At 38.1% G+C, this 17,494-nt stretch overlaps 1 protein-coding gene across 2 annotated transcripts in view; it reads left to right on the top strand.

The window, feature by feature from the left end:
- The window catches only part of LOC133396360 (guanine nucleotide exchange factor VAV3), a 70,485-nt gene that overhangs the window by 27,124 nt on the left and 25,867 nt on the right, over positions 1-17,494 (top strand). For both annotated transcript variants that reach the window (XM_061666142.1, XM_061666143.1), the window contains 12 exons: positions 6,768-6,826; positions 6,934-6,999; positions 9,582-9,690; positions 10,238-10,339; positions 11,483-11,551; positions 12,045-12,148; positions 12,281-12,380; positions 12,743-12,838; positions 15,192-15,260; positions 15,345-15,431; positions 15,516-15,601; positions 16,367-16,499. In XM_061666142.1, coding sequence (XP_061522126.1) covers positions 6,768-6,826; positions 6,934-6,999; positions 9,582-9,690; positions 10,238-10,339; positions 11,483-11,551; positions 12,045-12,148; positions 12,281-12,380; positions 12,743-12,838; positions 15,192-15,260; positions 15,345-15,431; positions 15,516-15,601; positions 16,367-16,499 — 1,080 coding nt within the window. The remainder of the gene's footprint in view (positions 1-6,767; positions 6,827-6,933; positions 7,000-9,581; positions 9,691-10,237; positions 10,340-11,482; positions 11,552-12,044; positions 12,149-12,280; positions 12,381-12,742; positions 12,839-15,191; positions 15,261-15,344; positions 15,432-15,515; positions 15,602-16,366; positions 16,500-17,494) is intronic.

The following is a 17,494-nucleotide window of genomic DNA, read 5'->3' as shown; positions in this document are numbered from 1 at the left end:
TGGTGTATGTGTTTTCTGTGTACATGTGCACAATTGCATGTGTACAGTACATGTGTCCTGAGGGCCTAGAATCTGTCAGGAGCGATGCCATTCACCTGGGTAGGAATTGTAGATTTTGACCTCATTCTGCTGAGATGAAGCGAGTAGGAGGCAGAGCGAGTCATCGTATCATATTCAGACTTAAAGCTGCAGTTGTTTATTTGACTTGCAGCAGATCACATGACTGAGCTGTATAAGTGTGCGACTGAAGTTAGACGAGGACTTGGAGGGTCTTCAACTTGCACTGGGACGGATCTGTTCCAATATTTTGTTCTGGAAAATTCATTTCTGAACATGAGACATGTTAGCAGCTGTGCCAGTTGTTGAGTCATTAGTATAGAATGACAAAACTAGATAAACTTGCAGCAATGGACACTATTGGGCCATTTTCTGGAACATCCTCACCCATTATTATCAGACAAGTTTATTTGAGCATGTGTCTTGTACTACTGATCTCGATAAATCTTTGCAATGGCATCGAAAAGGACCTAAAAAAGTATGCGCTTCTTCATCAAATCATGCCTTGTAGTCCAGCCTTGCTAAGCTTATGGTCCATTTTTAATAAGTAAGAATCTAAGCTGTTTTATTGATCATCAAGCTTGCACTATTTACAGGCCAGCGGCTTTTTGGATTCATATTTCTTTAGCTTTGTAAAGGAAATTCCACTGGCAACAAGGACTGAGGGGAGACGTGTGCCGCATTCCAACCAGCTCTACATCTGTATACCCAGACCCGCTAATTATGTATTACGGGTGTTAATGAACCGTGGCTTTGATTGCCAAACATCAGCTCGCTTCTGTCTCTGAGTTTATCCGGCTCCTCACTGTGTGGACTGAATATTGCACTCTGCTGAATCTGTGAGACAGATGTGTATGTAAAACAATCAGTCAAACAAACAAAACAAAAAAACAAATAAAACAGGATGCATTGTTATAGTATGTTCGCTGTGCATACATGCAGAATTATGTGTGTGAAAGAATAAAGAGCTTCGGTACACACACCGGCCACCTGATTAGGTACACTTGTGGCACTGCATACACTGTGTTGTACTTACTTGCAATTGTATAGCATTGTATAGCATCATTTCATCACATTTACAAATCACATTGCATTCTGATTGTATTCTGATTACCTGACTGAGTTCCATGAGGAGGTCAGAATAAAATAAACAAAGCAATGTAGGTCTACACCACTCCAAAGTTGAGCCACAATGATATTGTTAATATAATATTGAATTATGATGCAAAATTTTATATGATAATTTTTAGAAGTATCATTTTTGGACAGTAGCCAGTGTTCAATATTCAATTTGCTCTTTCAGCAGCAAACTGTTTGATGTGTTTGTGTTTTTACTTAATTGTACTGACTTTGTTTTCTGCCTTACATTTGACTCTGTTCAAACATGGCCTGCAAATACAACACAGAGTAAGATTTTCTGGGCAAGGACACAGACAGAGGGATTAAATTTATGACAGTCATTAAGGCGTCATTAAAACCGCAATGGGTTTCAAAAGCCAAGTCCTGGTGTTTGTTTCTCACATTCAGACTCAAGAAATCTAATATCCATTTGATCACGTCTTCCATTACATTGATGCACTTTTTTTTTTTTTTTTTTAGGCCATTTGCACCCATATTACTGTACAGTACAAACATATTGTTTTGCAGTTTTTTTTTGTGTGTGTGGCCTAAAGCGTCGAATACAGTACAAAGTTATTGTAAATCAAATATCCAAAAAGCTTGAAAATGTCTGAAAGTTTCACATTTTATCCAAACTTACCACATCGGTGTGCTTGGTCATGGTGATATTCTTGACGTACGGTACTAATCGTAGGCGAGTCACTTTCATAAGATGCAAGGAGTTTGTGTGCTTCCTAGTTCCAAATCCATTCCCAAAGGCGAACAGCTTGACAAAAAAATTTTACTGTACGAAAAATAACATGTTCCAGACTCCAGAGACTTGTGTTTTGTATTCCTAAGTTAACAATGCCGCCATGCCGCTCTCTCTCTCGCTCTCTCTCTCTCTCTTTCTCTCTATCTCTCTCTTTTTGCGCACGCTCTACGGCACAATAGACAATAAATATAACCATCATCACATGGCCGCCACATCAATAACCTACATTCAACATGGTCGCCATGTAGGCAGACACGTCTTTTTGAATTGGATCATTTTTGTTTTGTTTTTGTATATCTGTGACCTGGAAATAAATCAGTCCCACAACACCAGTAAACGACAGCGACAAATTCTGGAACAAACAGACTTTGTCAACGGCAGTTTAAGTGACAAATGGAAACTATTTTTGGACTTTGTTCAGTCCCGACGATCTGTTTTATTCAATATCCGTTAATTCGGGGTCCGTTTTATTGAGGTTCCACTGTATATATATGATATTATAATTTTTTTGCATTAAGTGCATTGCTGCACTAAGATAAACACTTCAAAAAATGATCCACTAGCTTACACTGAAAGATAGACAACATAGCAGTCTATCACATAAGAATGAGAACCAAGAGCTGGAGCAAAGTGCACTTGATGAATGGGCTTTCACACCTGCTCGTTTACTGCGCTTGAATATGTCCCTCAGTGTTTGGCTCCTGGTTATCACAAAATCAGTTGATCATCATCCAGCTACACTGTTGATGTATGAAACTTCCTTTGTTTATGCATCTTTTTAAAGTGTAAGCCTAAAGATTAATAAGTTGTGATATTTTGTGTCATGGATACATGAAATTTGATCCCCAGTGATGGGGCATTTGGATGTCATCCGCAATGACGTCTCAGCTGTGAGTGGATTACTGTAACATGTTTTAGGCATGGGGCCTGTTGTAAGAAGCATTCCTGTACTTTCTGTGGCTTTCATGTTAAATAATTTAGATCATTAACTGATATCATTATATTCATATAATGTGGCCAACTTAAAATGATTTACTCTGTTGAAAAAAAAAAAGTTTTCCAGCAAACATCTTTCTTTTCCAGAACCTTAAAGGAAACAAGCATGCATTTTCATTGCCATTTGTTTGTATGGGAGGATTTTGCAAAAATAACTTAAATTAGTTCTTCTGGGATGAAGAAACAAGTGATACAATAGGACAATTTTAAACATTTTACCTACTTTCTCAGTGATCAATACATTAATGTTTTTAGCAAAATTCCGCATCTTTGGGATCCGGATATCTACAAAAGTGCACAAATTGATGCTGATCTAGTTCATGTATTATTTGGTGGAGGTCTGAACTCCACAAATTGTCATTCTCATGCTTGTCTTTTTTTCAGTTGATGTCCTGCATAGGCTTTGAATGCAAACCATGTAGGTGTTCCAAATTGATTACCTAAATGACTGCACTATTTTTAGCTGATAATCTAAAAATAAAGAATGAAATAAGTAGAGAAAATCAGAAACTGGAACAATAGGCTAGAAGTGTAGCACCAATTATTTTGCTCCCTCTATCAACATCAAATGTTTTTTTTTTTTCCAATTCATTAACCCAACAGATACTGACGTTAAGTCACAATGATGTGTTCAAAGACATGCTGCCGCTGCGCTCTCACCTCCCTTTTATCAGAGCAGACACACTTGTCAGCCAACTTTAATTACACTGGTGTTGAATCATTAGATCAGACATGACAGCTTTATTAGGGAGCCAATGAAGGCCAGTCCTCCAACATGGCAGCAGAACCCAGTGGTTTTCCTGGCCCAAATTGAGGCAGATGTGGTAGTGTTCTGACCTTTTGCACTCGTGCCTATGCTGCACACCACAACTCAATCACCTTTTGTATGAAGTATTTACATGTATTTTATTGTTATTTAATGTCATATTGTACTAAAATACAAAATGAAAATGTGGAAACACTGTTCAATATTAGATTAAATAATAAACAATAACAAAAGTGCTTTATGTTAAACGTGGTCCTGTTAAATGGCAATTGAACACATTTCAGTTACATTAAACACCCAGAGGCAGAACATTGCGGTTTTGTCACATTAAAGAGGAGGTAGCATACGTGTCAAACTTTTAACAAGAGACAGTGGATAAAGGTTTGTGCGCCCCGGACAAGAAAACACATCGCTAATCAGACAACACTCGAGCCAAACAACTTTACTCGTCATTAACTATATTCTTTTCTATCTATTCTGCCTATCTAAAATTAGATATATACATGTATTTTGAAATATTTCAATTTCTGTCTTCAGGGAAAGTAATGTAATGACCACCATGCCTGTTGGGGCTGCGCCCTAGCGCCCTCTATTAACCAGTTCCTACTCTGTTCGGCATCACCTCATCTTAGAAAATACTCACTTATTTTACCAGACATTGCAAAAAGCCAAAAACATGTTTAGAATACTTTTTTTTAAAACTGCGTAATCATATATACAGTACTTGGTTACCAAGGAAACAATATTTACATTATATTTAAATCCACAAAACTGTCTGATGCGCATTCGCAGTTGGAAAGACAATCCATCATTTGCGGCTTTTCTTCTATTCTTCGACTTCTTCTCTTGTCGATTATTCGTGGCTCTTCTTTGATGGTTTTAGGAGCAATTTCCAACTGTTTCTTATAAAACGCTGCTCCAGGTGATTGGCATAATACCACAAGTGCAGTTAAAAATGACCGTGGTCAGATAATGGTTTTTATGATGTCAGACCTTCTCGGGGCGGAGGCGGCCGGAAATTTGACAGAGGTGCCTGCTTCCAAATTTTATATAGAAAACCCTGAGAACCTGACCTGCTTATGCTGCTTATGTGGACCCCAAAAGTGTGACTTTTCCTCTTTTCTCCTCAGTATGTATTTAACTCTATTATGAACTGATGGACCTCACATACAGTATCTCAAAAGATCCTCATCATTTCTCCCAGCCAATAAGCGAAGAATAATATAATGATAATACTATATAATAATGTTCTCTAATTAAAAGGTCCAAAACATTACGAAGGTAATATACTCAGGTAATTGCCTGAGATTGAATTCAAAGTAATTAAAGCACCCAAATTAAGGTTAATGATTTGGGCTGATAATTTATATGCAGCTTTAAAGACTCCCTGTGACATTCTATTGTTAAGTCTTAGGCATCCTCGTGCCATGCACTAAAAGCAGCAATTATCTTTATTTTTGTTCCGCTATTTACTCACGCTATTTTTGCTCCACAAATCAATTCACTGCCAATTGGACTTTCAACCCTTAATTTGCCTTTGTGGACATTCTGTTTGACATGTTTTTTTTAACTTTTTTTTTTAAATAGTGAGTTGTGTAATGACATCCATGTGAGTCTTCAGAAAGTGTATTTGGCCGCGTGCAGATGGTCACTTGTGTTGCAAATATGTGTGACTCACGTAGTCAGAGAAGCTGAAGGGAACGGTGCGATGCCACTCATCCCACTTGAGCGCCTCCAGAGTTCTGTTCGGCACACATTGGATCTTGTTGTACCAGCCAATTGGCCCGTTTTCACTATCGGACAAAATAAAAAAAACTAAGCTAAAATAACTTCCGAGGGTGAATTACTGCAGTGAGGAAAATTATGTTATCATATTATTTGTATGTATCATTTCCCAATACTGTATGTTTAGATTATCATTGTCTCTAAAATAGTTATTATTTACACATTGTTATACTGATCACCACTTCAATCTGAATGGAAAAAAACTTGAACTACAACCACAATAATGCAGTACACAAAATGCTCAATGCAAACCGTCCTGATTGTCTCTAAACCTAGTATTACAATTTTCACTTTAGGTACCTATTGTACCTCATTTGGTGGCTCACGCCGGTCGGTGAAACCAACTATGTGCCCGTCTTTCCTTTCTGTACTACTAGTTACCGGTGGAGGACAGGGAAAAGCCAGTTGTGTGATCAATACTGATCTGTTACAGCTTACACCTCAGGGCAAATGTATCTACTCGCCATGTCTCTCTGTGTCGTGTCAGTGATGACCAACCATGTCTGTGGCTCCTTTGCCACATTCTAACAAAAAGAACTACCAGAAAATATGGGTGATGACTCATAACAGTCACCTAGCCTCACTCAGCAACTTCATAACGAGCTTAGTGAGTCATGTTTTTGTGTTACACTGCTTATTTCTCAGTTGTCCTTTTTTTGTTTTTGTTAATAATTATAAAGTACAAATGGGTTTGTTAATTAATGGCTGAAACCTCATGGGAAGTATGTCATACTAACAACATGCTGTTGTGTTGAAGAGTTTGAAAAGGCTGTCCTCTAGTGTCAATTGTGAGAATTACTACCCTCGCATTCCCATAAACTACAATACAGAACTATTTTTTCTTTTTTTCTTTTAACTGGGAATGCTGAGAGCCTATATTTATTAATACTGTTGTGTGCCACCTTTTAAAAGTAACTGGGGGGGGGGGGGGGGGGGACAACACAACTTGCTTTAGCAGAAACATTACTTCTCAACAGATTTGCATGATAATAATAAAAAATACAACAACAACAACAACACCAAATCAGTCCAAATGCGAATTGGTTATAATTGATGGTTTTTTAGAGGTGTTTCTGCCCGGGAGGATGTAAGTACAAAACACACACGTGGCTGATATGTCATTCTTGGGCCAGTCATCGCCTATAGGGGGCATAATTGCTTGGTACCTGGAGATTGATATACCTGTATATTGATAATGCATTAACCAGTGTTGTGACATTATTATCGTATTATAATTTTTAGGATGCTCTGAATAATCCTGGTAAACGTGTACCTTTATTTTCATTGCAGGTTATGGACACACTTTCGAAGCTTTCTCACACAACGACTGCACAACAAACTGGAATCAGGTATGTTTCAGTTAGCACAAAACATGACGATGTGACGTGTTTGTTTTTAGGCTAGATTTTATATAGTGTTACAACATTGACTGAAAAGTGTATACTTTGTTTTAAAGGTCTTTTCCAACTGAAGAAAGTGTTGAAGATGAGGATATCTACAACCACCTTGAGGACCTAATAGAGTATGTGTCCTACAGACAATAATAATTTTGTTTCTTTTGACTACGTTTTCTCTGCTGTTGCAGTTTCAGGATCCATTTTGATGAGACATTGGTTCCCGGACAGCACATTTTGGTTAATTTTTTTAGAGAAACATGACTTATTGGTGCAATCAATTATCAAGGTTTTTGGTTTTGGGCAATTTAGTCTCCCTCCTACAACTCCATGCTGTTGTATGTTTGAGGAACATTTGTTGCATGGGTGTTGCCTGGAAGGCGGCCACCTCCTCCAGGGCTGTCAGCGCCACCTCACCCCGCTTTCTCCCACCACAAGGCATGTAAAGGCCGTCTGCTCTTTCAGCTTGTATTCATTCAACTCAGCCTTCCCACTCACACAAGAATCTATGCATTTTAAAACAGGACACATTTGCATGTTGATTGAGAGCCTCAAGCCCTGTTTAAAAGTGGAAGGCTAATCGACTTAATAGTTTACCTGACGCGTGAGGCTTGTATGTGGTCCGCTCTTTTGTTGTGTTTGTTTGTCAGGGTTTTTGTAACTAACTTTTATTAAAACAACAAATGCTGCTTTTCACTCATTTTGGAAAGTGAACAAAGACCCGAGTCAATATTATATAATCCGTCTTCATAGCAAACAAGGCTCCTGGCGCAATTCATTGCAAAGCCCTCTATCTAAGTGCAAGGCAGCAAAGGAAGAGATTTGGATAGCATTGACTAATATGGATTTTGAAGGTTCTTAAGATAAACATTTTAGGGGAACTGGAGCAGCTGTTGGCAATATTTGTATACAGTTTATTTATTTGTATTTAACACATTTTGTGCATACTTACATTTCATCAGGCAACACAATTTTACCACTATTAGTTTAACAAAGTGTATTTTTGTCCATGCATCTTTTTTTGTTTGTTTTTTACAATCAAGCAGTTATGTTGAACACATTTGGGGTTGATATTGAAAAACATTTGAAGGGGTGATATACAGTAACTGTTGTAACTGAAATCAGTGAAGATGGACAATGTTATCGTTAAAGTGCTTTTGGGAGGCCTCCCACTACCACAGAGCTCTGCTCTACGTTAGTGCTGACAGCTTCAGGCTCTGAAGGGAGCCCACGAGTGAGTGTTGACATTTGGGATGGAATAGGCGCCTGACAAGGGCCAGCTGTGGACACGTGGGAGGTGGATGTGGCGGCCATCATTACACTGAGCAGAGTTCAGCTCTTGACTCTGTAATTCTCGGGTCAGTGTTTGATGATGTTAAATGGGAATCATTAATACGGATCAGAAGCATGTACACCAAGAGAAGAGACATTTTTATTTTTCATTCTCTTTAGGCGCATGCCATTGATACTGTATCTGTGAATTCTAAACCCCTTTTAGAGCAATCAGTGAAATACTGTACTTTACTCGAGGTTCATTGACAGAGGTGGAAAAAGTACTCATACTCTGCACTTAAGTAGAAGTACAGATTCATCTTAAAGGAGTTTTCAGTATTAAAACTGCTAGCAACATTTGAATATAGCCTCACTTGTCTAATCCCTTCCCTCAGCGACTTTGACCTAAGCCACACCCCTCACTAAGGTGCATGAACACAAATCTCAAACATGGACATTCATGATGATGTGTGATTATGAAAGTGCATAGTTGTGATTAATAGTCACAGAGAATGCATATCCAGATTTAATAAGTGCCAACAATACTCATTGGCACCGTGAACAAGCTGACGTTGGTGGCATGGCTTATTCATAATGGAGTGTTACTATAGCACTATACGTAATCAGTTTGAAGTGTTATTTTCTGGAATGTCCGATCAATTAACTCATCCACTGCCAGGCCTCCATGTTAACATGGATATTTGAATTCAACAGCCGTCAATGGCGGTGATTAACAATCAAAATCAGGTGATAAACGTAACTATCGAGCAGAACTGTTGCTAAAGCTGCGTCACTTCTGAATCCTCTCAGCTCCCTGACGTCCCTTCACTCTGATCTGATTGCTAGTCATTTGCCCAATTGCTGGCAAACGAGGGATGGGCATTTTTTTATTTTCCCGAGGTGGCTATTCCTCCATAGTGTCAGCAAAGTTCCTGAAGCCCAAGGTAACAGGTCAGCGCGAAGGGTGTCCGCTATGAATGTGCCGTTGTTCTTCCTCGGGCGAGATGGTTTCTTAAAAATCAAATAAGAAGTACAAAATGGGCCCAGAGAGGGCTGATTATTTTCCACTGATCATTTCACCCATGTCAGGTTATACTGATTGAACTTGTGTGTGTGTGTGTTTTTAAGTGCAAACCCCCTATTTAAGGAAAGGTAAAAACTGTATACTACTACGACAGTATACTAGTCTAATGGTGGCTGAAAGGCTACTTGATTAAGATTCTACTGAAGGAGTGCAGTGTTTTGACGTGTAAAAAACACAAGACATTACCCTTTTATTTCTTAAATGTGCACACGAAATGTTCGGTTTTACAATAATGTATTTAGAAGAGTACAAAGAGAATACTGTACACAAAACCAACTTGAATCTCCAGAAGTTCACTGTAAAACCAAGCAGCCGCATGATATAAGTACATGTGTTTTGTCATGTGTGCTACAGCGAGAACGGGGTGGAAGATGAGGAGGATCTGTATGACTGTGTGTATGATGATGAAGAGGGCGGTGAAATCTATGAGGACCTGATGAAAACGGAAGCTCTCGCTCCCCCGGTCAGTCTTCTTCTCACATAGCTCCATCACATTTCATCACATGAGTCAACAGCTACATCATACACATATGTGGAAATACTTTCATACTTTCAATGTACTTGGATGGAACACTAGAAAATGTGATTGAAGTATGTATGAAGGAGTTGATTAGGATTCCGATGAATTACAATTGTACAGTACACTTTATAATTTAAATAATACAAATGTTATGATCAGTATATTTAAGCTTTTTGCAATTTGTAATCCACGTTTAGCATAAACAACTAAAACATTTATAATGTTCTTTAAGGGAAAATTAGAGCTTTTAGTTTGTTTGTACATGTTCTTATGGAAAACTAAATCTTGTATGGTGTCTTGTCAGGTCTGTACTGGACCACTACTGAAACTAATATGCACAATATTACGACAAGAGTTGTCTTAAATTATACTTTCCATGTACTGTTTGTAAGGCAAACGATCCAACCTACATAAGTGACTCTAAACCTAACTAAAGGATTCTTAGTTATGTTTGTATTGTGTGCATTTGTGTGTGTGTGTGTGTGTATAGGTGTTCCAGAAACAGGCAGAGATTGACATCAGGAGTTGCTGTTTAACAGAAATTAAGCAGACAGAGGAGAAATTTTCCGACACCCTGGATTCTATAGAAAAGGTACACATGAAGTGACACTAATGTAATTTGTAACATTACTTCATTGCAAAAATTAAGACCAGTAAAATGTATTAAACATAATTTAATGAGATTTCTTTCAAAATATTTTTTTCCATGCCTGTATGTAGTTCAAAGCTCTCTGTTAGTGTTTGTGTGCTCTTATTTACATGCATGATTCGGTGAAATAATTCTCGTTCAGGATTGACGCTACCTTCGGATTAAATGATCATTCTTATTTAAATTTGATTGTATTGGCCATTAGTCTCCACTGTCCAGAAAAACTCTCAAAATCCTTGTAAAAAAGGACAGGCTGCCGCTTAAAATAGTATAACTATTTATAAAACTATATATAATAACTCAACTCGGCTTGCTTTTAAAAAATATTGACAGGGTATTAAATTTAATTTATGGATTTAATTTAATTAAATCCTATTCAAGAGCTTTATCAGAAACTCAACAAAAAATAGTATCATACGGTTTTCATTGACATCTTTATTGGGGTTGTGGTACTGAGGCCACTTTCTGTTATTGCTATCATTTATGAAAGCAACAAAATATTAGAAACACTTCTCAATGTGAGTGTACACTATGGCAAACTCCAACCACAATTATAATTATAATTGTTAAACCAAACTGAGCATTATCTGTCATATCTGTGGAAGGCATTTTTTTTTCCAAGTCAGTAGCCAGTAATGAGCCAAGTGAACATTTTTCTGTGAGAAAAATGTTGAGGTGCTCTCCAGCAGGATGGTGGGAGGCTGCGTCTCTTCCAAGCCATTCAGTGCTACATGTCTTCTCTCCCCTGTTGATGTTCAAAGTATGGAAAAAGACCCTTCTTGATTTCCCACTGGAGTGCGGCAGTGGATGACTTTCAATGTGAAGTGGATGGTGTAATTTAGCACGGACTTGCCCGCTGCTTTGAGGTGGAGAGGTGACTAGGCAGTGGAAGCTTTTTCCGAGAGGAAATCATTAAATTGCAAACTCTGAAAATGAGATTATTGTCATGACCCAGACAGTGCTCCTTGTTTTCGCTGACGGCAGCGACTTTGCAATGTTATAATGGCCTCTCGCAATGACTTGCCCACTCTTATTCTAGCATGACCAGATTTATTCTCATGCCTTTTCTTTCTTTCTCTACAACAGAACTTTATGACACCTCTCACTGTGTTTTTATCCACGGACGAGATAGAGAAAGTGTTTGTGAATATACCGGTAAGTCATCTTTTTTTTTTTTTTTTTTTTAGTCCCCGTAAAGTGGTCCTCTTGCTTACTTTACTGAATATTACTTCCTCATACTTAATTTCATGCAAATATTGTGTCTCTACACACAACAAAATACATTTCAATACATTTCTTTGAATACGCCCTGCAATGTTAATGTTAAATACGAGTATTGCATGTCTTTGCATTTTTGGAAAGTTAAATCTGATACAAAATTTTCAACAATAATTTGCTCTATCCCAAACATTCCCTCATGTCAAAAAAAGGAGAGGGAACTACATTTTTTTTTGTTTCTGGAATATGTATAATATATTCAACACAGATCATGAACTGGAGCAAAGTAAACTATGTGGTTAAGGGAAATTTCCCGCGACTGTATCTTACCAGTATGTTATTATTATATAATGAGAACAAAGGTTTAACTGTACCGTGTGTGGTTTGTTGCTTAAATTTAAAGGTGCGGTTGTTTTTGCGTGTGTTTCAGGACCTGGTGAAAGTTCACAAATGTTTACTGCAGGAAATTCAAGACTCAGTCCAACACAAGAGTGCCGAAAATCTTCACCAGATCTTTATTGCTTTCAAAGAAAGGTACACCATATAATTTCCAACCCAGAAATACTCATAATCCTCTGAAAGTAGGAGTGTATTCACAATAAACTGTAACTACTGAAATGTATGCTTTTTTGTATCTATATTTTTACATTTTGTTGTCTATTTTAGGTTGCTAATCTATGGGAAATACTGCAGCGATGTGGAGACAGCCATTGCCACGCTAGACAGTATATGTAAAGACAGAGAGGATGTACGCATGAAGCTCGAGGTAAAAAGGTTATTCTCAGCGAATTCATCCATCCATCCATCAATTTTCTGAACCGCTTATCCTCACTAGGGTTGCGGGTGTGCTGACGCCTATCTCAGCTGACATCAGGCGAGAGGCGGAGTACACCCTGAACTAGTCACCAGCCAATCGCAGGGCTCAGCCAATTCAGTAAATTTGATTTCCAGTGAGCTGTTTAGCAGTGTCTCTATTAAACAGCCAGGCAGTGCCTCCAAGTGTATACCTAAAGAATTGCATGATATAAAGATAAATACAGTACAGGGCTACTCACTGAAAACATTCTACTTGGTATTCATTTCTTCAAATTCTATTGTTGTTATTGTTGTTGTTGTTTTTTTACACAGGAGTGTTCTAAAAGAGCCAACTATGGCAAATTCACTCTGAGGGATCTGCTGGTGGTTCCCATGCAACGGGTCTTAAAGTACCATCTCCTCTTGCAGGTGCAGTGCTGTAATTTTACCTGTTTTTGTTTTTGTTTTGGAATCATGGCACTGTAAAGCAATATCCTACATTTGGGTGCTATGAGTAGTTGAACAGTGGTTAGCTCAGACAACCATGGCATCATTTTGTTTGCCTTACAAACAGATCATACAACCATGTTTCCCAAAACTTAGACAAATCTATTGAGTATGGTGATGTAGACCAAATGACTGACTGTCAGGAAATGACAAGAGTTTATTTTATTATTATTATTATTTTTTTTTTTTTATCAAAGTGCAATTCATCTTTGGCCTACTGTACTTTCAGAGAAGAAATCACTGTCACTCCTGCCCACTAGAGGCGCTGCTGTCTACCCCCCCCCAACCCCATTTTTAAAAATGTCTTTTTACTTTGGAGGAGAAGGAGAGAAAATACAATTATTTAGGGGACATTAGTCCATTACTCACCTTCTCCATCTTTCCACTTATTTGGATATACTTTGTAAAAGATTTGTGATTGTGTCCATGGAAATTATCATGCATTTATCTGAAGTGTATTACTGAGGTTAGAGAGCACTGACAATGAATGAGAGCCCCTGGCTCACAATTTCTTCTAATTCACCTCAAAGGTGTTTGATGGGGTTAAGATCAAGGCTCTCCGGTTCTTTCACTCCAATCTCATTCAGCTGTGCCTTTATGGTTCTTGCTTGGTATATTGAGGAACAGCCTTCACGGCTAGAATGGTCATTGAGTTACATTAGTAAACTAGGCGTTTTATTTGTTATTCTAAATTGCGTGAATAGAGAGAAAGGCTTGGTCTTTATAATTGTTTCACATACTAATATATATTACTATTGTGCTGCTGAAAGTGCTACACATTTATTATTATGCTTATTTACTATTTATTCATGTATTGATTATTCTTAATCAGGAATGCCTAATAGCAGTGGTAATCTACTTACCGGTACTCACTATCCACTTAAAGAGGGACATTTGCCTGACATCTGGGTCTTACTATGAGATGCAGTGAAGTATGATCCACTGTTATAGTTCTACTAAAGCATTAGCAGGCAGTATTCAGAAGCGACATTACCTAGCTTCTAGCGACGGTATTGCGTTTTTGCTACGACAGTGTTAGCCTCCTCCCGAGTGAGAAACTTACCAACAACTAAAAAAATAACTCAAATCAACTCAAAGCACAGCTAGTATTTTAACTTGGTATCAAAGGATAGAATAGCTAATAAAATAATGACTGTCATTACAATGAAAATCAATAACTATGACTTAGATTTATGTGTTTCCCTCTTCTTTTTGTTCGCCATTGTTGTCAGCGGGAGTGGAACGTCTTGCCCCTAGGTATCAAGTGGGCTCCCGGTTTGTCTTCGTTTCAAGCACTGTGCAGACCGACCCCTAAGCCTTACGAAGAATTGGGACACCCCTTCGTTCTTGTGAATGCACAAAACCGAGGCCTAAGGGGTGAAACGAGGGTTAACGGGTAGAACTGGGATTGAGCCTTACTTTTCCTCCCAGTGTGAGACAGTCTCTTGTCTGAGTCTTTCTGTGTTTCAGTCTCTTCTCTGGCCCAGCACACTCCCCCCCCCCCCTTACCATGCCCTTGCTGAGTTCAATCACGTGCGGTCCTGACTATCAGTTTGTACACTCCCTTGCCCTGTATCTCTGTGGATGTGTGAAGGTGGAAAATAGAACTCTGCCATCTTGCCAGTGATAATAATGCCCCAGTTGAGCAAGACTGACATCGGGGATTTGAGCAGTACCGACGTATATATACATATCTCCCTCTAGGATTCATTGTGTGTGTGTTTGTGTGTGTGTGTGTGTGTGTGTGTGTGAGAGAGAGAGAGAGACAGAGAGAGAGAGAGAGAGAGAGAGAGAGAGTGTTGAGGACGTTTTCATTGGCCTGGAAGAAGGACATGCATGACATCATTCCTTATCCTTTACGGCTGCGGTCTAGATGTCTTGTTTATGCTGCGGCCCGGCACTGGGAAGCAATTTCAGATACACTCTCAGACGCACACGTGCGCACGCATGCACACACAGACACACATGCACACACACAATCAGTTATGTTTCTTTTGCACTAACCTTTTTTCATTTCATATCTAGATCTGATGTTTTAACTTCATGTGTGGGATTTAGCTGTGCTGCACAATATGTTTGCTCATAGATATGATACAAGAAGGATGTTGGATTTTACACATAAACCTTTCCATACACAATCTTGTGGAAAGTTATTATGTTTGTTCATCTGGTGGATAAATACACAAACAATATTTTGTCATACAAAAAGCAAGCAGTGTGTTCCCATGGACCACTTCGGAAGTTTTGTTTAGTCTAACTTGTTTCCCTCCAACAGGAGCTCGTTAAACACACTCACGATGCCACAGACAAGAGCAACCTACGGAAGGCATTAGATGCCATGAAGGTATATATATTTTTTCCTACAAGTGTATAAGCAGATTTAAGCCCATAAAGCCCAAATATTCAATACAAGTGTTGTTGTGTGCAGGACTTGGCCCAGTATGTCAATGAAGTCAAGAGAGACAATGAGACACTGCGAGAAATAGATCAGTATCAGAAATCCATTGAAAACCTAGTAAGCAGCCCAATTCCTGCAAATACAAAATAAAAATTTTCTTTTCAGTTCAGTTCATCTTCATTGTGCCTTGTACCTCTCAAGAATCAGCCTCTAAGTAACTACGGGAGACCCAAAGGTGACGGGGAAGTGCGTGTGGCCTCGGTGGACAAACGAGCTAAACAGGACCGGTGAGCTATCTGCATGTGGTAGTGTTGTGCTGGTTGATTGATTGTCAGAGGGAATGACTGTAACACTTCATGTTCCTCCAATTATTGGTCCGAATTTATGTCTTTTACGTCTCAAAATATGCAAAATAAAATCACATTAACTGATATACAGTATATACAGCAGTATATACACCTGCAACATTAAGACCACAATGTAATAATTACTGGTCACTTTTGATTGACACTGTCAAAGAAGTATTGATTCAACAATATACTATTATGGTTATAGTTTGCACTGGTTAAAACTGTACTGCATCATACTGAGAGCTATTGCCAATATTGTTATTCTCATGGAACCAATTGTGGTAACAAAAATATTAGAAACAGCTCACATTATTGTTCTACACCATTCCACACATAGTTCTACACCATTGCAAACTACCACCGCAATAATACATATTGTTTAATAAATACAAAACCTGAACCTATGACAAAAGGCAGATAATTTGCTACAACTCTTGTATTTGAAATCATAATTTTTCATGTGGTCATAATGTAGTGGCCTCTCAGTGTATATTGTGTATGTAATAAAATACATTCAATATTTGGGGAGTTGGAAACTTGACAATGATACTCAAATTCGTGATCATGTAATGATGTAAAACAAATGTTAAAATTCTGGAACACACAGAAAGGGCTCAAATGATGGGAAGTCGATATTCCTATATTTTCCAATGCTTTGAAGGTCATTCTTAAGTGTTTTTTTTTTTTTTTTTTTTAAACTAGGCATATCTTCTTGTTCGATGCTGCTGTCATCGTTTGTAAGCGAAGAGGAGACAACTATGAGATGAAAGACGTAATAGACCTGCACCTGTTTAAGATCACAAACAACCCTACGTCAGACAAGGAGAACCGAAAGGTTTGTGCATCAATACATAGAGTAGACGCACACAGTTGGCCCTCAAACACAAAAGAAATATATGATGGTGGTGTCAATCTCCACAAAGCTGAAAAGGACAATCACATTTGACATTTTGATAAACAATAGGTGTAGCTGTGTTCTTGCAAGCAGTGTTGCTTTAACAAATTACTTTGTTGTTGACCTTTCTGTGTTGGAAAGGTCGTTGTTTATTTTTCTATTGTGAAGCTGCAAAGTTGTAAGACAAAAGTTGGTTTTCAACAAATCTGTTTGTAATTATTTGTTTTCGTGTTCCCAGTTGATTGGTCAGGTGCACTTGCCTCTTACCTCGGCCGCTTTGTTAACATGTCACCTTTTATTGTGTTTACTGTAGTTTCTTGTCGGGAACAAGGTTGTTAATGGTTCGCACTTCTGCCTCAGGGTTCTGAGGTTTGGGGTTCGAATCTCGGCTTGGGATGACGCATTCAGCATTCTACAACTAATAAATGGCCCACTAATTATTCACTTAAAAACTATCCTAGTAGTTTCCGCAGGCAGTGAATGTGTGAGTTCCAAGATACAGTATGTCAAAGTTGAGGCAAATTTGTGATTAACACGTTTAATTTTGCGATTTCCAATATTAATGTGCCTGCACATGTGTAATTCGTAGGGCTGCTTGTTGAATTTGAATATCATAGGATGTGATTTGTTCTGCCAATTTGTTTCATTAATCGAGTGTCGCACATTTTCTGAAAATAGAATTAATCAATATTCTGAAAGTAAAAGAAAAAGAACCACACAAGTATTTAATGTAATAACTATTGGCTGTAATCTAGTCAGTGCTTGTATTGTTCATTTACTTACTTTCTTACTTAACAAAGTTAACAAAAACGTATTATTATTAGTAGTAGTAGCAGTCTTATTAGTATAAGTATTAATATTATGTTTGATTTAACAATATTTATTTTTGTGGCTGTAGTTTGCAGTGTTGTAAAACTGCACTGCAACATACTGTG

Source organism: Phycodurus eques, chromosome 21, assembly GCF_024500275.1.
Source record: "Phycodurus eques isolate BA_2022a chromosome 21, UOR_Pequ_1.1, whole genome shotgun sequence".
NCBI lineage: Eukaryota > Metazoa > Chordata > Actinopteri > Syngnathiformes > Syngnathidae > Phycodurus > Phycodurus eques.
This window is presented reverse-complemented; position numbering and strand designations above follow the sequence as displayed.